We start from the raw sequence: 26,988 nt of genomic DNA on the forward strand, positions 1-26,988 counted from the left end.
CAAATCAACTTACCCAAGTTTCCACCTTTGCAGAATATTCATGAATAACAGTTAGTCAAACTGAACATTACAGCGATCACTATAACCAGGATATTTTTTGTGATAATGTTTAAAACCTGTTAACCTTACCACTGTCTTATGAACACTCATCTCACATTCTTATCATATTAAGCAGTTTATTACTTTTGAAAATAACATGTTAGGATTGAATGATTTTTTTTTTTGTAATTCCTTCGGTAGAAATGTAAAACCACAGACCTGGGTGAGCCTAGCATTCAAAACTGCGAGCTCAGACAGATTAATCAGCATGTTTCACCATCTTTCTAAAGAGCTCATTGATAATTGGTCTTGGTTCCGGAAGAACGCAAGATCGCGCCACGAAAACACGCCTTGCGTTCCCAAGAGCGCAAGATGCTCAAATATAAACACTTAAGTGAAAAACAGCTTCCTAGAGGTCATTATACGGCACAGGAGCTTACCGACAATGCATGTGGCTCAGCAACATGCGCCTGCTGCTTTTGTGTCTCATCAACAGCATTATCACCGGTAGCAAACAACGGATATTCATGGATCGGGGTTGTGCTCTCCATAGTATCCGCTGGTGAGCTGCAACAGGAGGTAAAAGGATATTTTCAATCGACATTGAATGAATATAATGTGCAAAGAAAAAAAGTTTTCGGTACCAATCTTTTGCACGGTATCAAACTTCCTTGTACTTTCTTTTTTTCCCTCTCAAGCTGGCGAAAACTGAAGGCACCTCACAACCTACGCCAGCTTCAATGCTTCAGTCATTAAATGTTTAGAAAGGCTCATAGTGGCTCTTTGGTGACAGGAAGGCTGCTGCCATTATAACACTAGCTCATCAGCACTGTATCAACGAGGATAATTAGGAGTGCGATGATCAAAACAACCTCCCCTGACAGACACCCCATTATTAAATCCGAGCACGATGGATCAAATACATGCAGGCTATATACAGGGCACGAGAAGGCTAGCAAAAAGACTACCTGAATGACAAACCTCAATCTTATGTCACGCATTACTTGGAAGCACCGAGACGACAAAAAACCATGCCGACCACGAGGAGCTAAGCAAACCACGCCATGAGTTGTTTTGAAAATAAATTGGATTGGATTGTCTTGCTCATTGTACCAGCTACGCGTTCTTCGAAAGACAGTTTCGTTTCCAGCGTTTTGGACGTGACGTTTATTTGAGGGATCGCCAGCCGTTTGTGCGCAGGCGCGAGTAAGAGCAGGCATGAGGGAGAAAATCTCGGGGCTCTTGCTCCTTGGGACTCTGCCTAGGCACTACCGGCACTACGGAGGAGGTTTCTTAGCGTGTGTTGTATGCGTTTGTCCCCTAGACATACCAGCATTGCGGAGTGGGGTCGAGTTTCGCTCGGGCGCTGGCTGCCGGTGCGGTGAAATACTATAAATACCATGCTATTTTATTTTTTTTTATAGGTGAAGCAGCGGGCACTCACGCCCCATTTGGCGACCGCTGTGTCGGACAGACTGTTTCGCACTAGCGGGCGATCGTGTTAAGTCAGTCGTAGTCGTGCCGGAGCATAGCTCTCTCGCGCCTTACGGCGATGTACTACGTACCGTGCAAATAACATCACAGATGCGTGCCGGCATTGCGGAGTGCGGTCGAGTTTGTTACGCTCAGCCGCTGACTGCCCGCGCGGTGAGGCAACTAGTGGGCACGGGCGCCCCATTTGGTGATCGCTGTGTCTGAAGGGGCAAGGTTCTGACTGGTGTTGTACGAGTCGCGGGTCGATTTTTTCGTTGCGACGATAGATTGGATTTTTTACGAGCACTTCTCCAGGATGGCACATGTAACCGGCAAACGGAAGCCTCAGGAGAGCACCTGAGGTTATAATAAAGCAGGCGGTGCAGGATCTCCGGGACACTCAAGGGGGAGCGAGGGAATCAAAGCTGGAAGCAGGGCGGCCCGCGGGTTGGGGCCGCAGAGGCCAAAGCGTGCCAGGGGGTCTTCGCATAAAAATTTGGCACAGCCGATGTTAAACACCTCTGACACGCTCAGGCCTCGGCGAGCCCCAACGAAGCAGTCCGGGTTCTAGCTTTGGTGTCTCCCCATTGCCGCTTTGGTGTCCAACTTGTGACGCTAAGTTCCAACTTGTGGCGCTAAGTTCAGCGCTACCACGCCCCGCGACTTTTGCAACACCAGTCAGAACTTTGCGTAAGAAGGTACGTCGGACAGACTTTTTCGCACCTGTGGCGCTGGTGCTCAGCCAGTCATCGTCAACGGCAGTCTTTCAGCCAACCGCGTTCAACCGCGGTTGCTAAGGCACTCTGCCTTCTAGATTATCAATATATGCTGCCCGGGCTCTACTACGGTATACTGCTCCCACAGAAACATCTGCGATGTTATTTACAAGGTACATTGCCGTCAGGCGCGAGAAAGCTATCATCCACCACGACTGACTTAGCACGTGTGCCGCAGGTGCGAGACAGTCTGTCCGACATAGCGGTCGCTAAATCGGGCGTCAGTGCCCGCTGCTTCACCTATTTTACCACGCCGGCAGCGAGCGCCCGAGCGTAACCAAACTCGATCCCACTCCGCAATGCCGGCACGCCGAACTTACAGATACTTGGCGCGCCTAGGGACAAACGTCTACAAGAAACCTCCGCCGTAGTGCCTAGGCAGAGTCATCTGTTCAACAAGCAAAACCCCCAGATTTTCTCTCTCGCGCCCGCTCTTGCTCGCGCCTACGCACAAACGGCTGGCGATCCCTCAAATGAACGTCTCGTGCGTTTAGGCATGACGCCACCAAACGTCAGTACTTGTCCCAGTCATGACTTTGACGCCAAAAATGTTATACAGTAGAAGGAACTAAAGTTGTACTCTACACTCTTAAGCAAAAGCACACCCTTCGGGGTGTATATCTGCCACACAACAATAATCGTCATCTGCCTTGCTTGCGTTTCCTTTCTCGAAAACGCCGCGCCCGCAACTTTCCTGTCGGGAATGCTATGTCATGCTGATAACACGCATGCCGTTCGTTACTGGAAAGTACCGGGCTCACCGCGTTAAAGAAAGGAAATGCGGACAAGACAGATGACGATTATCGTTATGTGGCAAAAGGGTGTAATTTTGCTTAAGAGTGTAAGAACAGTTTACACCGTTCGGAGTGCCCCTTCAGCCACACAACGATAATCGTCATCTGCCTTGATGCGTTTCCTTCCTTTAACGCTGCGAGCCCGGTACTTTTCAGTAACGAACGGCACGCGCGTTATCAGCATGATAGCATGCTGTCATAAATGCTATCATGCTGATAACGCGCATGCCGTTCGTTACTGGAAAGTACCGGGCTCGCAGCGTTAAAGAAAGGAAACGCATCAAGGCAGATGACGATTATCGTTGTGTGGCAGAAGGGGCACTCCAAAGGGTGTAAACTGTTCTTAGAGTGTATGCCTTGCATCGCAGCTCGCGACCAACATGTTCTGCTTCTGTGACAGCAAGGGGTGACGACTGCATTCAACTGCACTACAGGGTCCTGCATATTTCACTGCATACGTTCGAAATAGGTTTTGCGCTCACTGCTGCACTGTTCTTGCTCAAAATTTTCAAAAAGATCACATTTTGAAGTCTACCTCGTTTTGCATAAGACATGGCACAGTTAACTGCCTTGTGTTTAAAGGGACTGACAACTGGACAGAATGTGTTGTGAGAAGTTGATGGAAAAGAAATCATCATGATTTATAGTGATAGAACCCAGCACACTGTTCACGATTTAAGTAGGAATTATAATTTTATCCTGGCAAAGAAAGTCTCAAAAACAAGTAAGGGGCGAGAATTGGCGGTGTTAAGAACGGCCAGCTGCATTGCAAGTTTTGCCGTCCAGTTGCGACAGTGGCCGCAACTTTCCTGGAGCGCCACCGCCAACCTCTACCACGGCGTGACTACGTCGACTTTGTGTCGGGAACAATACGCGCGTCCTCCACTCTCCGTCGCTTCAACTAGAATGCGTTTGACGAAGCAGGCTTTGTGCTGAAACCGCCACCGTTACGCTCTAGCCTCGTCGCCGTTGTGACTGAATGAGTTCGGCGGGCCAACTATTGTTACCGAACTCCCCAACGCGGACCTGATCTGCTATGAGTGGGGGAGTTGCCGCGGGAAGGTCGTCGGAAACCCCCGGCAAGACAAAGGCTACCCGGGCGCACTGCGCGGGTCGGCTCCGAGTTCTACGAAGCCTCTCTGACGTCGGCTCCGGACCGTGCACCTGTGTGTGTGTGTGTACGTGTGTGTGTGTAAACCGTCCCGCGGAGAGGCGGCGTGTTTACGATGACTGGACGAAGGTTTCCGCCAGGTTGAAATCGGGGGAGGACCGAGTGTTTATACACGGCTGTTGTGCGGATGCTCAATAGACTTTCTTAAGCAGTCATGTTAGACTGACACTCTCTCTCAAGCACTCATGTTAGACTGATATAAATACTGTAAATATACCCATATTCCTCGTTCTCGATGAGAAGCAGTCTTTCCCTTCATCAACGTCCTCAGCGTGGATAAGTTGGACGACGGCATGGGCCAGCTACCTTCTAATTCATGCACGACTCCAATCTTGACAACGGATCACGAGCGATGGGATTCAACTCCCAATCATAACAGCGGTGAAATCTTGGTACTTCGTATGTATACACTCTAAGAAAAGTTTACGCCCTTTGGAGCGTATATTTGCCACACGATAATCGTCATCTGTCTTGCCGGCATCCTTTCTTGAAAACGCTGCGCTCGTTAGTTTCCTGTCGGGAATGCTATGTCATGCTGATAACGCGCATGCCGTTCGTTACTGGAAAGTGCCGGGCTCGCGCCGCGTTAAAGAAAGGAAATACGGACAAGACAGATGACGATTATCGTTGTGTGGCAAATATACACGCCAAAGGGTGCAATTATTTTTACACTCTAAGAAAAGTTTACACCCTTTGGAGGGCCCCTTCTGCCACACAACGATAATCGTCATCTGCCTTGACGCGTTTCCTTTCTTTAACGCTGCGAGCCCGGTACTTTCCAGTAACGAACGACATGCGCGTTATCAGCATGACATAGCATTCCCGACAGGAAAGTAGCGGGCGCGGCGTTTTCAAGAAAGGAAACGCATCAAGGCCGATGACGATTATCGTTGTGTGTGTGAGAGAGAGAGGGTAGGAGGGAGAAAGGTAGAGGGTCGTCCTAGCAGCATCAGAGCAGCTCGGCCTAGAGGGCCCAGTGGGCTCGACCGGAGTAGTAGGCTGGTGATAGACCGTATAGGAGGTGGCCCAGCAGAAGCGAAGTTGTGGCGGATCAGGAAGCCCGAGGTGGTGGGGTGGCCGTTAGGCCACCCCACCACCTCGGGGTCTTTGTAGAAATTTCCTATAGTCTCGCCGAGGGCCCCGACGAGTCGAGGTACTGGACGGGAAGGCTGGTAGCTAATTACGACAAGGGAAGAGGATATCTTCCTGTCGTGAACATGGGAGCCCCAGGCGGTGGAACTCCTGCAGAAGTCGGCCGCGGTGCTGCAGGTGAGCAGGGCAGGCCAGCAGGAGGTGCTCCAGAGTCTCTGGTTCACCGCAGAAGGCACCGGCTGACGAGGTGGCTTTCCCAAGGCGGTGCCGGCGGGCTGCCGTCCAATAGCAGCCAACTCGCAGTCGGAGCAGTAACGAGGCATCCCTTCGTGGGAGGCCATGCTGTGGAAGAGGCCGTGGAGGCCGGCCCAGGGATACCCGTTCGTCCGGGTGGCAGGCGATGTTGGCAGCCTATGTCTCGAGAAGTCTGAGGCTGTTACAGCAGGAATGAGGCGGACGCTTGAGTGATGGGCACTCTTTGCAAGAGTGTCCGCCTCCTCATTGCCCAGGATCCCCACGTGTGCCGGTAGCCAATGCAGGGATAGTGAGCATCCTGTGTCCTGAAGGGCAGTCAGTCTTGAAGAGAGCAGCGCAACCCCAAGGCTAGCCCTGTCAGGGCTCTGCAGGCAGAGTAGCGCCGCCTTGGAATCGCAGAAGATGGCTGCCGGGGTCGCTGGTAGCTTCTCTGCCAGTAGGTCCACACCAAGGTGGAGTCCTGCTAGCTCTGCTGCGGTAGAGCTTGCATGTCCCGGGAGACGGCACAGCTTGCTCTTTTGTAGGGCCGGTGCAACGCAGGCTGCTGTGGATGCTCCTGTATCACGTATACGTCGACGAAGAGGTGAAGGTGGTCCCCAAGTCTTTCTTGGAGGAGAGAGGCTGCCGTCTACTGTAGGGCACATGTTGGGGAACGGTTCTTCGAGACACCTGGCAGCTCCGTCGAGATGGTGGGCGAGTCTGAGATGGTGGGCGAGGCGAGGCGAGGCGATGGTGGCCGCTGTGGTGGGCGAGGCTGTACAGCGTTTGCAGGCGTGTCCCCTATGACTTCCTTATAGAGGCCACACAGCCGTCCCATGTGTGATGCTGGCCTGGAGCGTAGCGGGTCAGGAGTGCTTGACCATCTGCGGCATGGTGTAGGCGATCAATGTGTCGTAACCCCTATTGCAGGAAGAGTAGTGACAGGGGCCAGGCACCTGCCTCAGCAAGAGTGGCGGCCACTGGTGAGGTTCGGGGAACGCCAAGACAGAGCGAAGACAGCTCCACTGCCAAGCACTTTCTCTCCACTCACTCCATCTAGCCTCCGCAAGCGAAATTCCTTTCCTGCGTTCTCCCATACCAGACCTCGAAGATCGGTGACGCATACGTCACAGGCCCCGCCTTCATTTTTTTTTCTCCTCGCTTTTTTTTTCGGTGCTACGCACTTCCGCTGACGGTGTCGCTCGCAGTGCACGATTTTGCGCGCTGTGCACAAGGATATATGACTAACGGTATAATTCAGTGCCACACGAATACTGAGGCAGAACAAGGAGATCACAGAGCATGATCACGCGCTGGAACACGGTAGAAAATGGCATTGGCGGCGAGGAGTTACGGAGTCGCCATCTATCGGAAGCGCCTCGCTGACGTAGTATGAGGGATCACGTGGCGCGCTCCTTATAGGTTTTGCTGTCAGCGCTCACTGAAAACACCACGCGCGAGCTCCCCGGATATTTCTGTAAGTACTTTTGAAACGATGAGAGAAGTTTTTTACTGTCTAAATAATCTTGGGCAAACTGAAAGCACACAATCGTTTGCAGACGCTATGTCTCTTTACCGAACACGTACAGTGAACGCCACTGCGCGCGGTCGCCGCGATGGAGTCTCCCGAACCGGCTTCTTGCGTGAAAGGTAGGCAAACGCTGAGAGCAGAGTATGTGAAATATGTTCTTATAGTGTTTGTATAACTAAATGGAGCCTAATAGAATGAAGCCTCAATGCAGCGATCGCACAGATTCGCAGCGACCGACTGCGCGTCTGGATGCTTGTCAGCGTACTGTTTCGCTTTCACCGCGTGCGCGTTTTCGCACCGTGCCATGAGCTTTAGGGCGCAGAATATGAGCATTAATTTTGACAGTATACAAGCAACCATTGTTGCGTGGGGGCTATCAGAGCTATTCAAAAATAATTTCATTGTAGAGGCTGTGATGTGCCGTCGCGACGATTCAATGTTTTTTTTCTTCTAAATTCTTGGACGTTTCAATATTACTTCTCGAGCTGCGCCGCACTGTATGTTTATCGGCGTTCTCAGCGTGCGATTTCCCGCTGCTTCTTTTTTGGTAATCCAGTGCATTAATCCATATCACAAACATGACCATATGTCATGCTTTTTTTAATGTGCTTCTTACCACTCACTTTCCACTCCAGCGAACTTGCCAGTATCTATAGCATCGACAAGTTCATAGACCAAACTGTCATGACATTAGTCGGGCAGCGGACTCGGGCGAGCGTCTCAGTGCGCGTTTTCCGAACATCGCATACCCGGCGGCGTAGCAGAAATCTTTCTCGCGTCTGTGCTTGCTGCATACTCGAGTTGTAGCCAATGACCGTTTGCCAGTTTTATGTTTCTCGAGCCAAGCTTCACGCAGCTTCTTGTCCTGCGGCTACGTGTGAATAAGGCTGACACCGGGTTCCGTTGCGTAAGTCCGGCACTGCGGCACCGAGCAGTAGCCTACCATGTTGCGCGCCTTCAAAGGCAGCCACTACCTACTGAAGTGCTTTCAAGCGTTGTAAAGGAGACACTCGAAGCGGGAAAATCTCGCCACTAAATGAGGACCGCAGCGTACGAGGGAATTTAAACTCTCGTTTTCAGCTCGCTTAGGCGCTCTCGAAGCAGCCGACGCGGCCGCTATGTCCACGTGATACCTAATAGCACGTCACGCCGACGGTAGCGCCAGCTTTTCCAGTGGTGGAGCTCGACGCCAATAGTTTCGGTAGCTGCGCACGTGACCGCACAACCGTGGGAGCAAGCAGACGAAGCGGAAGTACATCTCTCTTGCTTCGGTGCTAAGTAAGACAAAAAAAGAAAAACGCAGACATCGGCCTTCACACAGCGTCCGCCATTTTAGGTGCGCCGGCGCGCCCGGTTCTCTGACGAGACGTTCATTTGAGGGGTCGCCAGCCGTTTGTGCCCAAGCGCGAGTAAGAGCGGGCGTGAGAGAGAAAATCTAGGGGCTTTTGCTCCTTGAATATGAGTCTGCCTAGGCCCTACGGATGAGGTTTCTTACAACTCGTATACGAGTTATAAAGACGACAAAGAGCGAGAGGAGAAAAAAAAGGAAGAAAAAGAAGAAAGAACAAGGAAGCAGGTAACAGAAAAGGCGTTCCAATCACAGGCGTTCAAACAGGCCGGTCGATCTCAAGAAGCGCAGTAGCCTTTGCCCGGCCTTCTGATGCGATGTCAAGTCGCGTCGATGTTTCAGATTTATTTCTTCCGACAGAGGCCGGTCGTCCAACTGATTCAGCACGACGGAAAGCGATTGACACTGTACTGCGGGCACTGGCATAGAACATGACGATTTGTTTCCTCGTCGCCGCAAGCACCATATGCTGCGGTGTCGGTCATCCCTATGCGGAACGCGTAGGCATTGGTAAATGCGTAGCCCAACAATAGCACATAAAAGGGTCGCGTCTCTTCGAAGAAGTCTTGGTAGAAGTCTGAGGCTTAACGTTGGATCCAGGGTGCATAAACGGGTGTGCATAAAATATGGTTCATTCCACTCTGACGTAGTGCATTGGCGTGAAAATAGGCGGAGCATCCTTGCTGCATCTGTCCGTCAGTGTATATATGGGTGTAATACCGGTACTTCTCATTTAATAGGAGTAAGGTAAGATGTTTAAGAGCTTTTACCGGATGCCAGGTATTGTCAGGTTGATCTCTGGTTGAATGAGACACCAAGGAGGAGTCGAAGGTCTTGCGGCAGGTGTGAAGCAAGATGGTAGAGCCTCACGATGTGCGGATACCGTTCGGCAGAACGAGGCGCATGGTCTCTCCGCAGGTAGAGAGGCTAGCTGGAGTCAAGGAGTGCGGGCAAGGTGCTTTACGTGCAGTCTTAGTGCTTCAACTGTGATGTGGGTCTTGATGAGGTGGTCTCTGGTGATTGCAATGGTTGCCGCCGTTGACGCACTTCGAGGAAGACCTAGACAAATCCTGACCGCCTCAGCCTGAACGCTTTGAATAGTACGTAGGCTTGTTTTACTTGCGTTAGTCAATACCTGGCAAGCTGGACCGCAAAAAGCCGAGAAAAAGTACCCTATATAGTCGCAGCATAACGCTTGTGGACATTCCCCAGGTCTTTCCAGCGAAGGACTGACAGACTCTCGTCAACCACTTCTTCGTGTACAATACATGGGGGCTCCATGATATATCTCTGTCAGTTATGACACCGAAGAATTTCTAAGACCATACAAATGGTGTCGTCTGACCATTGATTAATACACTGTTATGCGGATTTATGCGATTATGCATTGATTAATACACATTTATGCGATGAAATCTCCAGGCTTTGATTGCGGAGGTAGAGTGTAGTCTGAGCGGCAGTTTTTTGGAGCCTTCCACGCAGCTGTAAGCGTGTCACTCCGGACGCCCAAACGCAAATGTCGTCCGCGTACATAGATAATTTAACTGTTTTTGGAACGGGATCAAGGAGACCAATCGGCGTGAGGTTAAACAACGTAGGGCTCAGCACGCCGACCTGTGGGACGCCACAGTATGTAATGTATAGGAGCGTGGCCGTCCTCGGTGCTCACAAAGAAAGGTCGCATAGAGAGGTAGCTATATATCCATCTAAACGTCCGACCACCGAGGCCTACCTCTTCGAGAGGGGCGAGGATGGCTTTATGTGTAACGTTGTCGTACACCCCTTTGACGTCAAGGAACAAAGAAGCGCAGAGACGTTTACATCCTTTTTGGTGCTGAGCGTAGTTAACCAGGTCGACGACGTTATCAATCGATGAGCGGCCACATCGGAAGCCTGCCATGGCATGTAGACATGGTGGTATTCCAAGTACCACTCCAGGCGCCCGATGATCATCCTCTCCATGACTTTGCCCATGCAGCTCGCCAATGCGATCGGTCGATACGATGAAAGCTCCAACGGAGACTTGCCAGGCTTCAGTAGCGGAACGACGCGACTAGTCATCCAGCTTGGGGGAAGTTTGCCAGTTAGGCAGGATTCTTTATGCATTTCGAGCAGAACACTCCTCGCCCGCTCACCCAGATAACACAGAGCTTTATAAGAAATTTCGTCAGGTCCTGGTGAAGACGTATACGGCTGCACAAAGCTTGCCCCTTACAAAAAAAATTGTTGAAAGGTTATTGAAATATCATTGGTCAACGTCAACAAATGACCTTGAAAGATCATTGGCGAATTGTTGAAACATCATTGAGGAAATTGTTGACAAGTGTTGATAATTGGCCCGCGACATTTTGTCGAAACATCATTGTGGCCTCTCAATTTGAAAGATCGTTGGCATATCGTTGAAACTATGGTGTATTTCACTCTTGAAAGCCCATTGAAGCAGTGTTGAAGATGTGTTGTTTGTCAATGTTGAAAGCCCATTGAGGTATTGTTGAAATGTGTAGTTTGTCAATGTTGAAAGCCCATTGAAGCATTGTTGAAGCTCAAAATTGAAAGCCCATTGAGGTATTGTTGAAATGTGTTGTTTGTCAATGTTGACAGCCCATTGAAGCATTGTTGCAAATGTGTTGAGCCTCAAAATTGAAAGCCCATTGAGGTATTGTTGAAATGTGTTGTTTGTCAATGTTGACAGCCCATTGAAGCATTGTTGCAGATGCGTTGAGCCTCAAAATTGAAAGCCCATGGAGGTATTGTTGAAATGTGTAGTTCGTCAATACTGAAAGCCCATGGAAGCATTGTTGCAGATCTGTTGAACATCAACACAAATTACGTTGAAAGCCCTTTATGCCCCACTGGGTATTCAGCAGTTTAAACCTGCACTTACCTTAAAATACTGCTGAGCTATGTTGCATATAATTACCTTTGATGTCACGGTGGCATGTCTGCTGTGAGAGGATAAGGATAAAATTTAAATACAGGCATTTTGTACCGCAGACCTCTGTCACCCTGGGCTCAAAAGCATGATCCTAGATTGCCTGTAATAAACCATATTGTAAAACTGCTAGCAGTACTGTTATGCCACTTTTTTCAATTGTCAGAGTGAATGGCCCTCCGAAAAATCAAGAGTGCTGAACTGATGCAGACAAAAACCATTTTTCTAGGTGAACTGTTTATTTGTAACCAAACATCTCTGTAAATGTACAACCCTTTGTAGTTTCAGATCAGAAACTTCTTAAAAACTATTGCACAGCACAAACTTCCTGCAGCTTGACACCATAACAAAATTGAATACTGAAGATGTAGTCAGTGTGGCTCTCAAGTAAAACACATTTCCCAAAATAAATAAATTTTAAACAATAAATGCCTAAATAAATAAATGTACAAGCAGACTGACATGACTGTAAATAATAACACTCAAAAAAGTACTTGCTTTCTCTATTAGGTAGCCAGTGGTACTATAACCATGGCACAATTTGCTTGTGCCCACAGCACTCAACTGAGACCTGATATGCAGGGTGGTTTCATGGAACTTATTGAAGACTGACTGTTGCAGCTAACATAATACTAGATACAGAGTGCCAAACATTACTTGCATGAGAAACAAGACACCATAGTCAGCTGATTAACAAAAACTCAGTTCCTAATAAAGTTTTTACTAATTGTAGCCGGTAATTTTACAAGGTGTATGCACTTAGAATGAATTTCCAGAATGACACTAGAAACGAGACACATGCCATCAAACTGGCTGTAGAAATGCACTGCTATGCATCGAAGTACAAAAGTAACCGGAATGCCCTTGTACTTCTCTCACATTTATGGAAAAATATCGAAACTGGTGTCATCCTGGAAATTAATTTCAAGTGAATGTCTTGCAAACTCACTGGCTACAATTTGCAAACTGAAATATGTGCTGTGATGTTATAAGTGAATTAATAAATTTATGACAATCAGTTTAATGTTTCCATTTCTTGTGCTAGTAATGTCCACCTCTGAATAATCCAGCTCAAGAACAAGAATTATGCTACCTGGCAGACAACTTAAATATCTGTAAAACTGAAAAAGGATCACTGTACAATCCTTATTTGTTGGTTGAATGGTGTGTGCCAATTTCAGTAAACCTTACATACTTTTGAAACATGGCAATCACAATAAGTGATGCCTATGGGAGCAGTTTATTATGCCGCATTGCTGTTGCATGATCCAGTTGTGTTTTCTGCCATGATAACGTTGCTGCGCAGGTAATTCCATATCAAGCGACTTATTCATATTGAGTGCTTCAGATTTTCATATGAAACAAAGACAGCTATTAGTGATGTGCTGGAATACAGCAAAGTTACTCCTTGTGCGAGTTCCATTTCAATTTTATTCGCTGCCACAAAAAATAACGAAAGAATTCAGAAGATATGGTTTTATGCAAACATGAAAGGCACATCATTGCCATTACTGGAGATGTTTTGTTGCATATTAAATTTAAGCCGACTTATACCTATTAATTTTACTCATGTATTTTAGATAGCAATAAACCATTTTTACAAAGTTATGTAAAATGCCGTTCTTACTGAACTCTGGAAATGGCACAGATGCACTTGCAGGTATGCAATTCCATGCCGAATCGACAAGCATTTTTTTCACACCGCACATAAATCTGAAACATTGCCATATGTTTACTAGAGTTCAAAGCTTGTTACCCACTTTTATTTATTTCTGCCAGATATTTTGTAGCATTTTAGGTGACAGTTTAGTTTTCCTGTTCAGCTGAGCTAGAGGCATCAAATGTCCTCTAGCTTTTCAGTTTTTTTTTCAAATGCTTCAAATACTTTTTTTTCAAATGCACATTGTATTGATCGAGGCCTTCAAATGGTGTGCGTGGAAATATGGTGAAGTGATGCAACTGCCAAAATAGCCAATTTTTCAAATATTTGCATACTTCAATTGCTTTTGGCACCGGCAAAAATGAGTCAAATTGCAATCCGTTAGTTTTTTTTTTCGTAAGAAAAAATTCACAGGACAGAAATTAAATACAGAATGGTAGCCCAAGTGACATAGTATAGCAGAAAAATATATGAAGCTCTGAAGGTTCAGCTGATCGCCTGTAAAAAAAAAAATTCTAATCTTTTGCAAGAAGCTTCATGTTCAAGGAAAAAACAGCCTTCGTAGTTGGCGAAAAAATGTGATACATTATTGGATAGCTCTACATGTCTGCTATGCATGTGTGAAGTTAAAGTCATTTTTAAAAGCGAGAAATTCCTTTTTGAAATTTTGTCAGCACCGACTTTTCTCTGATGTGCGCACAGCTTGCTGGCCGGGAATGCAGACGACAAAGCTGGCTTCGTATGCAGAGATGACAGATAAGCGGCGTTAGGGTCTGCATTTTATTGCTAAGGGACACATGCTCTAATGCAACGAGGCTTGTGTTTGGTGTGGGTCAGGTAAACCATACAGCCATTGCACATAAAATATCAATACAAGGTCTGTTAGAAGAGTATCCGACCTTTGGCTGAAGAAAAAAAACTGGCATAACTGAAGTGTTGGAAACCTAATCACCCTCAATGTAGTCTCCTTGGGAATCCAGCCACTTCTCCCAGCGGTGCTGCCGTTGTTAGAAGCATTCCGAGAAGGCTTCTTTCCAAATGGACTTTAGCTCAGCTGTCGTTGCAGCCATAATGTCTTCTCTTGTCTGAAATCGTGCTTGTTTCAATGGCCCCTTGATTTTGGGAAACTGCCAGAAGTTGCAGGCCGCCATATCAGGAGAGCAAGGAGCCTGTCGAACTACAGGAGTCTGGTTTTTCGCCAAAAAAGTCTGAATCAAGTGCGAGAAAAACATTGTCTTGAAGGATGTGCCAATTTCCTGTTGACAACTTCGGTATCTTGCTCCATACAGCATCACATAGGCCATGGAGGACATCCCTGTAGTAGTCTTTAGTGATTGTTTGACCCTGTGGTGTGTATCCGTGGTGTACCACACTGCGGGAGTCAAAGGAAGCAGTCAGCAACACTTTGACGTTGCTGCGCACTTAGCAGTCTTTGGTTGGTGACGTGGAATGCTTCCACTGTAACGACTGGGATTTGGTTTCCAGGTCGTAAACATACACCCAAGACTTGTCACAAGTGATTATGGTGTTCATGAAGTTGGGGTCACTGTTTGTGGAATCCAGCATGGCTGCGAGACTTCAACACAAAGTTGCTTTTGCTCCACCATGAGCAGCTTGTGAACGAATTTTGGCGCAACTCTCTTCATGGCCAAATCTTCGGTGATAATGGAATGTGGATAAAATGTGCTGATGCCCACCTCTTCCGCAATTTCTTGGATAGTTACACGACGGTCCCGCATCACCACGGGGTTCACTTCGGCAATGACCTGGTCATTTCGGCATGTTGATGGCCGACTGGAGCGTGGCTCGCTCTCCACCGATGTGTGGCCGTCTTTAAACTGGTTGTACCACTCCATAATCTGTGTGCTGCTCATAGCACAGTCACCGAAAGCACTCTGAATCTTCCAGATGGTTTCCACTTGGCTGTCGCCCAGTTTCTGTCAAAATTTGATGCAGTAGCACTGCTCCAGTCGCTCTGCCATTTTCCTTGCGATAAAAAACCGACGAGCGCACCGTACTACCTCATTCAAACGCTGCGTCCCAGCAATTCACGCTATTGGCAGGTGGGAAAAAATTCATGCATGCGCACAAAGGTTCAAGGGCGGCTGATGAAAACGCGCTTGTTTCATATTCATCAGGTGTTCGCAAAAAAAGGTCGAATACTTTTCTAACAGACCTCGTACGTAATAAATATGTGAGGGAATCCTGCAGTGCTAAAAGATATGTTTCATGCAGTTTAGAAAAAGAAATATCAGCTATTATGTAGACAATAAATCTATAAAGAGCACTGATATTGTTCATACAAAGCATCCTAAAGGGCATGTCGCATTGCAATGCAACATAGAGGGAGCAGGACACTTTGTGCCCTGCTCCCTGAAGCCCAATGATGATGCAAGTAGAAAACACCTTCATAATTAAGACTGAAAACCTACATGAGTATGAACAAATTCTTGTGGTGTTGTTTGCTACCACTGTTTCAGAGCTGGAACATGCTCATCTATAAAAGTCATATGTGCCATGTTCAGTCTGATGTGGTCAGACACCATTGGCGACCACTTTTTGCGTTCATGTTAAAAAAATACGAGCTGAGACTGCAGCAGCAGCGCTTGACGTCACCTGCCTTCGTAATGATAAAAAAGACAAGTCAGTTTGTTGAGTAGTTCTTGTGGCTAATATATTAACAACCTTTCCTTGCTAGATGACATGGCTTCATATATTTATGCTATATTTATGCTGTATGTGTGATCCTCAAAGGAACATTATAAAAAATACCTTATCGCACTTAAAGAATAATCACTTTTTGTTTCATGTCACATGCATAGCAGACATGTACGGCTGTGTAATGATGGGTGACATACTTTTGTGCCAACCACCAAAGCTAATTTTTTACCTTCAACACGAAGCTTGCAAAAAATTTCAACGTTACAGTTTTTTTAGCTGATAAACTGAACCTCCAAGGCTTGAAATATTTTGCTGCTATCCCAAGTCAAGCAGTCTGATTTTATATTCATTTTGTGCCTTCTGTATTTCCCTACGTTAGAAGAAAATTCAAACTGCAAATTTTGGCAGTCACACCACTTCAGTCTCTTGACATGAACACCACCTGAATATCTGGATCATACAATTTCCCTTTCAGAAGAAACGTGTATCAGTGGCTTCTAGCTTAGCTGGGCAAGAACAATAAATTTTTGCCAAAATTCAAAAAAATTTTTGTGAAGGAAAATAAATGGGGAGCAAGAGTTTGGAGCTTCAACTATATCTGTGATGGCCAAAAAAACGCTGGTTGGTTGCCCTGGAATTACTTAAGAGTATGTATGAAAGAAATTTTCTCAAAAATTTTCTCGTTGTACCTACTCAAAATCAAGCAAACTTGAAATGGTTTGCCATAATGGAACAGTTCTTGAGAAAATTGTTGGGTGGTTTGGCATGAAATGACTTAAGCTACTTAAAAAATATATTAATAAGGAAACACTATCCTTACTGGAACCATATCAAAAACTAACATAAAAATGTAGTGAACTACAACAAAGCACAGCACTTGTATTCTGGATTGAGCAATCCAATGTGGGCTTCTCAGGAGACTAGCATAATTAACATAAATAAAATTAACATAAAAATGTCAAGGCATAGGAAGGCACAACATTTGTATGCTCATTTGAGAAATCCAAATTGGGCCCTTCAGGAGACTAACATAAAACATAAAAATGTCGAGTTACAAAAGCACAACACTTGTGTTTTGGTTTGAGCTGTCCAACTTGGGCTCTTCAGAGGTGAAGGGGCAGGGGCAGTTGCTTCAGGGGCAGGGTCCCATGCGAGAAGCGAGGCCAGAGTTCTTTACATAGGGCATGTTGGTACCAGGAAATTTGCGACACGTGAAGCCTGCAAAAACAAGCCAGAATAAGTTTTAAAAAGCAACTTCCACATGCAAAAGAATGGCATGCAATATGCCCTTGTTACAATGAAATTGATTTATGTATTTGTGTTGCTTTATTCCAATTTTCCATGGGTACAGCTTTACAGCATGACCATTTAAATTTATTTAGTGTGGCACAGGACTCCACTAAGTGTCAAATGCAGGAAAGGGCAAAGAGGAACAAAACACTGTAGCAATATAACTTTATGAATATCTTCAATGTCAAAGATGTGAACTTTGCTTGCTGATAAAGAAAATGGCGAAAAAAATTCATGTCGTTCATAAATAAACCTGAACTGACAACTAAAATTATTTCTTGTAAGTTTCATAATTAAAATGTGCAGCACTTCACTGTGCTTTTCCATGCTCCAAATACAATAGTGTCATGTCACTATAATTGAGTGTAGCTTCATTTGATGTTAGGTTTCCTGAGTTCACATGCAATCAGAACGTACTTCTCGCCTTACAATGACTTAGGACTTTCCACATTAAAGAACACACTGCTTACAGCGAAGTATGTTTTCTTCCTCAACGACTGAATTACTGTTATAATGAGGATTCCGTGTAGTTGTGCGCCAAACTGCTTAGCATGACACATGCAGAATGTCACAGATACGAAGAAATGCTGTCTTTTAAGAGCCATATGCCATAGGACTGACTTCTTTAACCCTTTTAGGGTTCACTGCCATACATCTGTCACTGTGATGGAACGTTCTGAAAAAATTTGCCTTTTCAGAACAAAGTGTTGCCTAGCCTCCCACTGGAGGTGCTGCAACCTTCTGAGACTTCTAGAAAATATTCTTATAGTGCTGTCGCTCCTTGGGTTTCTCCCAAACTGATTTTTCACTTAGCTTCTTGGTGTCTGTCATTGCACTAATTTGGGAGTGCTGCCACAAGTTTCCGTAAGTTTCATTACAGAAAAAATTATGCTGCTTTATCCTGCATAAAACAATAAAACATGTAAAACTGCAAATACTGAAATGGTATTGCCACTTTATTGTTATTTTAAAAAATTATTTACCAGTTTATTTTCTCGGAAAGTCGCCCTGAAGAACTTAAATCTGCAATAACAATATTAAGGATGCGCGAAAAGTGATTTTTGAGACTGAACCGAATAATGCCAGAAGCAAATCAAATATTGGATAGCTTCTGAATAATGAACAGCTGATATCACAATTAATGTAAGATGAGGTTCACATACTAGTATTCTTAAAGTTAGCAAGTTTCTGTCATTGTTATGTTATGAAGAGCTGTTTATTAAAGGCACAAATGGAGCAGCAAAAAGTTTCTTCACATGCACAGGACTCTTCAGTAAGCATGAATGATTGCTGTACAGCCTCTAAAGTACAGCTACTTTAGTAACGTAGCCTGGTCTGCTATTCTTACAAGTTCTTACGTTTTACGTCTATACTATGTTATTGGAGGTGAAAATTTACCGTACTTTGGCTCAAATATCATGTTTTATTGGTGTTTCGAAATATTAGAATAATACTCACATTTACAAATAGTGACCATTCAAAGACTAAATTGAATAGGACACTATTCAAGTCGAAAGTTTTGAGTATGTGCACACTACAAAAGATATATAACTCCTAAATTAGAGGCATATTTCTCCCCAAAATGTGATCCTCAACGGGCTAAACAAGAGCGACAGAAAAGCCCATTCATCTTTTTGATAAATTTAAGCCCATAATCTACTTGGCAATGGTTCATAACCATGTTAACAGGTAGGTGAAGTAAGGAAGCAGGAAACAATTCTAACAATTTCAGAATGGGAGTAGTGGACATGTCCGATGGTCTGTAAGAAGCTTTATACATTAGGCCCCAAGAGCCTATTCTCCATTTATTGAAGTATATGAGGAAAAGCCACATAAATATTTTTTTCTTATCTTAGAATACAAAGTGATACAGTGCATGTTAATAAATACGAGTCATAGGTTAGGTGCTTAGAATAAGTAAGCATCCACTAAACATAGTACTGTTGACTGTGAAGCTGGCAACTCGGTCCCTGTTGTTTCTTTGATTGAAACTACCAAAAGAAACTTGCCACAACACTCAGGTTCCCTCCGCTGAAAGGTTGCTGTCTCGGATCACATGGACCTGCTTCAAGATAGGAGCAACTTTGATTTGATGTGGTCTGTTAAAATTGGTGAAACTACTGTTTCACATCTCAGAACATGGAGCGCTGTTTTGTTTTGATTTCTGCAATTTGGTGAACGTGCTCCTGCTCGAGCTGAGCAGTAACCACACTTGAGCATAGCTTCTCCGCAATTCGTGTATTAACACTTTCAGGCTACTTAACCATGTCCTCCATGCCAACAGATTTGGAGCGTGCTTCACAGACAACTATTCCTTGCAATGACAGCCAAGTAGCACTGCTAATGCACAAATGCAGCTCATTTTATTTGGTGGAGATGCTAAAAACTTTCGGCAGTGAAGGCAGCTTTTAAATTTGGAAGCATTTGAGTATGGCGGCATTAGGCACTCAAGATCATATGAACAGTCATTCCAAATGGTAGGCTGTTGTAGCACACAACTGCACACACAGGCTACATGAAAGTCGTTTGTTATGCCAATGGCAAGTTCATAAATTTAGAAAAGAAATGTGAATGTAAAAATGCAACCGGAAAGGGTGTATGGTACTTGCCTATAACAGCACTGACCCTGATGGGGTCAAGAGCCTCTGTTGCCCCTTGGTGTTATTTCCAAAGCCCAAATGGCCCATGAGCTCCTCCTCTGTGAACACATGGTGAAGCAAGGCCCTTGCAAACTTTCCTGGTCCACCATGGCAGGCCATGGTAAGCTGGGCCAGGATAACCTTCTCAATGTGCACTCTTACAGCGTATGTGAACCTGCATGTTTAAGTAAATGTTAGCAAAACAGTTTTAAGCCTTTCAAATACATTCACACAACAGCCCTACTGCAAATCAATTACAAAAGTACTTGTTGCAAATCTAAAATGCTAAACTTGACTTCTTACAAGCTTCTGATGCTGTCTGGATGCCCCATGTTTCAGAAAAACAATCCAGCACAAACAAGAAAAATAAACCAACGTATCCAAACATCTAGTACTTGAAAAAGGGGAGCACCAGCGAAACACAAATGACACGCACACAAGGAAACGGCATTAGACATGGACGGACATTGGGACGGACCAGCGTTCGTCCCTGTCTAACGCCTTTTCCATGTGTGCGCGTCCTTTGTTTTGCTGGTACCCCCCTTTTTCAAGTTCATCATGCACCAACTGGCCCAAGAGCTTGCGCTAATGCACATCTAGTACTATTTATTGTGATTACCATGCTTGGGATCCTTCATATTTTCAGGTGTTTGTCTCGATTGTCCCATCCATTTGTGTGAATATGTAGCCATGGTCTAATGGGGAGATTGGGCTGCTATGTTGAGGGAATAGTTCAATACCAACCGTTGCAACAGGCTTGGGTGACTGGGTATGTGACCCTGGGCATATGCCACTTTTCAATGAATCTCTTTCACGCTATCTTGAGCATATGCTGCTGCTTGTGTTGGCAAGCAGCATTAGGAGCTCGAAGTGGAACATGATTGTCGATCATTACTAAGATTACCACTACACATCACGTTCGCTTGCTGTGCTCCAGAAGTAATGCGAGATTCCACTCCACTGTATGAAATGTACATAAGCCGCAAGGACAGTAAATTAAATCTCAATAAAATTAATCTACTCGCAACGCACAGGCTGCACAAGATCACGGAGTGAACTCAGAAGTTTGTGGACAGTCAGTTGATGTCCATGTCAAGGACCTCTAGGGAGACTCGGTCATTTCCTCGATGTGCATCATCGTGCCGTCACACATTGTATTACAATTCTGTCTCGTACCACTAATAGTCATCACGTATCACAGAATTCAAAATATAAATAGACACTTATATCTACTGTTTATTTAATTTTTACGGAAAATACTTTGAGCATGAGTTTTTGCAGAGATCATGCATTCTACCGCTTAAAGGAGCACTAAAGTAAAATTAAATTAATTAAATTTTGGCGTTTTAAGTGCCAAAACGACAATCTGATGTTTAAGCTTGTTTCACATGCAAGCGATTCAGCGAATGGAGCGAACAGCGACGCGGCGCTGCAAAGCTTATCGCAAAGTTTCGTTTCATATGCATTGCCGCCGCGCATTTTCCGCTGCTGCGAATAGCAATGTTGCTGGCATAAAACACAGGACTTTCAGCCAGTTTCGGTAGTTTGCGACTACCAACATAAACATAGCTTTGTCTCTGCCTCTCAAATTTTTATTTTATAAATACATATCCTGCGCTTAGCAATTTAACAATTCGTTGAAAAGCTCTCTTGGCATGTTGCCTGTACCACGTGTACCAAGTAAATAAACATCATCCTATGCGCAGGCTTTCCAGCACTAATCCTCCGCTGGTCACGTGTCGAGGTGGGTCGTTCGGAAGCAGTGCTGCCGCTCTGCCGCTGCGATGAAATTCCAACTTGCCCGAACCTTGCCGCTCCCACCGTCGAAACTGATTTCTGCGGCGCGGCGGCAGGATTTGCAAGCATTTTCGCTTGCATGTGAAACAGGCTTTAAGCACGCCATAGTGGGGAACTCTGGATTAATTTTTACCAAATCAGGCTGCAAGGTACATGGGCAGTTTTGTATTTCACCTCCATCAAAATGCGGTTGTTTGATCATGTGACCTCGTGCTTAGCGGCGCTGTGCCAACACCCCTAAGCAACTATGGCAAGAAAGCACTAAAGAGAAAAATTATTTTAGATGTATCTGTAAATGACCTTCCTACAATTCAAGAGATTCACTCGTACCATGACAAGAGGGTGAGTAAATTGTAAAAGCAGCAAGAGGAAAGATTGGTGGCAGTGCTGCCTTGAAGTTACCACACCCGCTTGCTGTGACGTCATGGATTTTGATGTCTGTTCAGGTGCAGCAATTTTTTTTTACAAATAAAGATGTTCTTCATTGTATTCCAAAAACTTAAAATAAGAACCGTCAGGAACTTTTACTGAAACAATACAACCCAAGTTTGCAAAAATACTTGAAATCCACGATGTGACAATGAGATGTCAGCACGAAGATTTTGGGGCGATACTCAGAAAATTGAACGCTGAGCTTTATTTTCTCTAATAATCAAGCAATTACCAAGAAATTTACAGAAGTAGATATTTAAAACGATGCTTTATTTTAAATTCATTTAAGGTGTCATTAGTGTCCCCTTAATACAAAACAAGGAATGCACTTAGCTGCGTAATAGGTTAACATGCATCACTGGTTCTCATTAAGGTAGGATTATCAATATAGCAATGGGCATGCACTGGCTACTCCAGAGGGGAGCCCTGCCACTTCCCCTCAACCTCCCAATTTCCAATTTTTTTTTTTATGAGCAGTGATGCAATTTCTGTATCCCAACGAGGCATAATGCCAAGGAGATTCATGCCATGCTGGCTACAGTATGTGGTGACCGGCACTTCACACCGTCCAGCTCGGCATCAATCTTTCTGGAATTTGGCCCTTGAAATGCAGAAAGCTTTGATCACTGCTCGTTCTTCAGCCAACTTTCTCAAAGGGTGCTGCTGCTCTGGTTTGATACCTCTAGCAGTGCACTGCTGCATGACATAGGTAAAACTAGGAAGATGTGCACTCACGTAGACCACTAATGTCCACACTGTTTCTGAACACCCCTCCCATATCAAGCATATACCCTGAAGAAGGCACATTCTATCTTTAATATGTTCACAAGTGACACTGAAATTCACTCCCAGTCCCGGTGCAGTTGCAGTCTTTCAGCTGAGTGCTTAAAGGCACCATGTCTCCTAATGAAGGCACTCTGCACCAATTGATCACTGGAGCAAATGCCTTGCAGTTGCATCAGCAATGTTGTTTTTTCTGCTTCCTGCAATACATTTTCACGGCATCACTGCATTTGATCATGGTGACGTTACAGAATGGATGGCCAAAGAATTCACCTTTAGCATTCCAGCTTGGGTGTCTCTCAGCTCATTTTGAATCTGAAAAAAGATGTCAGTATTAAAATGTGAAGCCACAATGCAGCAAAATCAACAATCAAAAGAGCTACATGGACCATTAGGCTGACATAAATAGACGGATACAAATGACTAGTCATTGAATACACTAAAGTGTGGCCGCTCTTGCCAATGGCAGTGTGAGCTTGTCAAATAATTTATTTCACATTCCTCTATTATTTTAAAAATTATTTCCATGCATCTACTGAATGGTTATGGCCACATATTAAAGGATGCTCCTTCGTATAAAACCACAGTGTTGCATTCTTTTACTCCCCGTCTACCTGATGCTACTGAAGTTTTGCTTACTCTCAAAGAAAGAATTTCACAGAACTGCTCTTTCGACAATGCATTATTCCAAGCTTAGCTTTTCGACATAACTAGCTACTTCTATGGTCACAAGAAACAATGCTAATTATTGATGTTTATGTTGCCGATAACGTATACATGCCGCCTCGAAACCCAGTGGGACGACAAAGCAGATATGCCAGGCATCTCGTTCCTCTACTGATTTTAAAATTTTGTTAAATCAATCACTTACTGAAGTGCGAAAAGCTGCAATTTCACGAAATTACGTTATTTTGAATGTTGTAGGACCTGGAGTGACATGAAATCTGCCTTTCCGTGAATGCTATGAGCGCCTACGCGAAGCCGTTTGGGGCGAAGCACTCGATGGCGTCGAACGAAGATGAAAAAAGAAAGCTGAATGCGCGCGAACTGGTGGAAAACAAAACACACGCGGTTAGCAAGGCGTATAACTCGATGATTTCGCAGCACTCTGTGGCATCCCCCTCTATTGTATCTCACGTATCGCATAGAATCACATGTACACCCTTCAAATTCTTTATTATTATTGCGCGACAGCCTCCTCTGTGTTTTCCGATCGCGCGAACATCGGCCGCACGGCGTGTCAGATAGAAGTCACTCGTTCCTGAAGGGAATTCAGCGCAACAGAATACACTTTCGCCGATCCCACCGCCCCACGCCGCTACAAGCTCGCTCCCACGTCTTGTACTAGCGTGGCGCAAACGAAATATCTTCCGATTACAGTACAGATCGGATGGTTTCACGTCGCATTGTTTTGCGCTCATTAATAAGGCTAACTCAATCGGTGCTCGAATACCGTATCAGAAATCATGGCGTACAACATGCCCTGTTTTAGCTGGCACCACATAGCTACCTTACGTCACCACAAGCGGAGTGTAAAGTTAAACCAGGACAAAGCTCCATGTTATATACCACGAATCTAGTGCGGTACAACCAATTCTGGCAACGGAAGGATAGTGCTAGGAATGAAAACTAGAAAAGAGGCGCACGGAAAACACGCACAGGCGCTGCGCGGACGAACAAGGGGAATTCGAAACACTAACTCACCTTTGATGTCGCTGAGTCGGAGGCGATCATGGCGATCTTCGAGGCAACAAGCCCATAAAAAGCGAGCAACACGCAGGAACATTCCAAAGATGTCACAGCGAAGCACACAAAGAACGCAGAAAACGCAGGAAGTTTTCACACAACCGGCATGCACGATCACGCCGGAATGCTACAAGCCTCAACAGCGCAAACGCGCAATCATACATGTACACTCATACAAATACACGCTTATATTATCATAAATTGTACCATTTGATAACAAATTCTGTAATGTCATGTTATTACAGAAAAATTGTAGCGCTTTGGAAGTGTATAAAAGTTTTTTGCTTCACTTCTTTGATGAACTACTTTCTTTGGCGCAGTAACGCAGTGCACCGGCCGGAGCTAATGGCATGCGCGGGAAAAGGCGCCAAATTCAAACGTCGCAAACGCCGTGCTAATGTTTCCGCGCACAGTTTTCGTCGTTTGTATTTAAAAAAAAAAAGTAATGCGTGCCGCAACCATGCGAACTGAACTATTGACCACAAAAGTACAGAAACGTCGCTGTTTGTGCTTCTTATTTCGACGTCATGGCAAACTGCAGGCGGTCTGTCGTCCCATTCTTTAAACATTTGGGCGTGTGCTTCTGCGCTGTGCGAGTTGTCACCGAGAACGTATAGCAGCGCAGGTTGTGCTTGGTGGCCGAGCAGATTCCCAACACATTCGCCAGCACCCCGTCTAGGTCACAGAGAAGAATTTGGCCTCCATGTGAAATATGAGCACCATGTTGTACATATCCGCCAAGCTTTTCGTTTCGTTCTGTAGCGCGCTAACGGGTAACATCTAAGCTAAATTACTCTGTAAAAACGATGTTCACTCCTTTCTCCGCCGCACCCGCCGTGGTGGCATAGCGGCTGAGGTGTTGCGCTACTAACCCGAGTGCTTGGAATCTAATGCCGGCGGCGGCGGCTGCATTTCGATGGGGCTGAAATGCAAAAACGCCCGCGTACTGTGCGTTTAACCTGCACCAAATTTGGTGCAGGTTAAAGGACCCCAGATGGTCAAAATAAATATGGAGTTTCTTACTACGGTGCGGCTCATAATCAAAGCGTGGTTTTGGCCCGTCAAACCCCAGACTTGAATTTGTTAACGTTCCCCGCCACCTTGACCATATTTAACATGGAGGCATGCAATGCCGTTTCCTAACACTCAGCCAGCACTGGCCCCTTATAATGGACGCCGATAGAAATGCAGGATGCGTCCAATCATCGGTTGTTTATCACTGCTTGTAGCGACGTTTGTCTTCTCAAACTATATATATATAGTTATATATATACTATATATATATATATAGTTATATAGTATATATATATATATATATATATATATATATATATATATATATATATATATATATATATATATATATATATATATGCAGGGTGTTTCTGCTAACTTTAGGCCGAGTGTAAGCGCTATGCCCTCTATGACGACGCGACTAAATGCATGTTGCTCCCTTTGGTATGTAGCGTGTCGCGCTATTTCTATATATTGCTTAATTGGCTAATTAGTCAAGGATAATTAACCAACTTCTGAAGCAAGGAAGTTGCGAAGAAATTCCAATTAGAAAGTTGCAGAGCAGTTGGCAACACGTCCGAATAAACAGTTTCTGTCTTTTTATCTGTTAAGTATTAGTGTTTTCCAGCTTACTGCGGATGCTCGAAAAATACAAAAAGCACCACGTGACATGCCCGCCTGCGAGTCGTGATTGCACGGCTCCTAAGCCTTCTGCGCACAAACGAAAACATACCATTTCACAGGTGTGAACACCCGTCTGCTTATCGCCATCATGAACCGCAGCGAGGGAAGCACGTCGCTGGCGATCAATACCACAGCCAACGCCTTCGTCACTGCCCTGTCGCCTTTTAAGCGGCAACACACCCTGCTGGATGGTATGCTCGTTTGGGAGCGCTGCACGCACGGCGCGCAAGCGGGTATGTCAGGTGATATTTTTTGTATTTCTCGGGCATCCGCAGTAAGCTGAAAAACACTAACACTTAATAGATAGAAAGTTAGAAATTGCCTAATCGGACGTTTTGCAAAGTGCTCTAGAACTTTCTAATTGGAATTTTTCGCCTAACTTTGTTCATTCAGAATGGCTAATTTTCTTGACTAGTTAGCTACTTAGGAAAAATACAAGAATAGCGTGACACGTACAAGAGTGAGCAACATGCATTTGGTCGCATCGTCTTATGGTGCATCGGCATATTTTTAAACTCTGAGTGAAGTTAGCTGAAACCCGTGTATATACGTCTATGGTTCAAGTAACGTGAAACAACACCCTGTATATATGCAATGGTGATTAAGTGATCAGTAAAGCAACATATATGTGAAAAAGACGCACACATACATATGTGCCTGTGTTTTTCACATGTACTTCGAAACTCAATATTGCTCGTGACTCAGTGTTATTCAACAATAAGTTAACAGCATTTAGTCAACGACTTTATTGTTGGAAACTACTCAACAATGGTTCAATACTCAATACTTTTCAACAATACGTCAAGAGAATTTAGTCAACGACTTTATTGTTGAAAACTACTCAACATTAGCTCAATAATACTCAATACTATTCAACAATATATCAACAGAA

The 26,988-nt window shown here is 45.0% G+C and overlaps 1 protein-coding gene and 1 long non-coding RNA gene across 4 annotated transcripts in view; both read right to left on the reverse strand.

Annotated features, from left to right (window-relative positions):
* The window catches only part of LOC139049801 (tRNA methyltransferase 10 homolog B-like), a 71,934-nt gene extending 70,781 nt beyond the window's left edge, over positions 1 to 1,153 (reverse strand). For 2 of the 3 annotated variants that reach the window (XR_011508573.1, XM_070525604.1), the window contains exons 1-2: positions 1,021 to 1,153; positions 480 to 606 (exon numbers count right to left, since the gene is read on the reverse strand). Coding sequence is in view for 2 of the 3 variants with exons in the window: in XM_070525604.1 (XP_070381705.1) it covers positions 480 to 568 (89 nt within the window). In the remaining variant the exon portion in view is untranslated. Of the gene's footprint in view, positions 1 to 479; positions 607 to 1,007 lie in introns of all 3 variants that reach the window. The other variant, XM_070525607.1, reaches the window with a different exon arrangement.
* Positions 1,154 to 13,266: 12,113 nt separating this feature from the next.
* Positions 13,267 to 24,537, reverse strand: LOC139049816 (uncharacterized). Its single transcript, XR_011508576.1, has 4 exons — positions 24,357 to 24,537; positions 22,926 to 22,967; positions 19,611 to 19,815; positions 13,267 to 16,929 (listed from the first exon to the last, which is right to left on the reverse strand). It is a non-coding gene; the product is annotated as an uncharacterized lncRNA (long non-coding RNA).
* Positions 24,538 to 26,988: the final 2,451 nt, after the last annotated feature.

Source organism: Dermacentor albipictus, chromosome 1, assembly GCF_038994185.2.
Source record: "Dermacentor albipictus isolate Rhodes 1998 colony chromosome 1, USDA_Dalb.pri_finalv2, whole genome shotgun sequence".
Lineage (NCBI taxonomy): Eukaryota > Metazoa > Arthropoda > Arachnida > Ixodida > Ixodidae > Dermacentor > Dermacentor albipictus.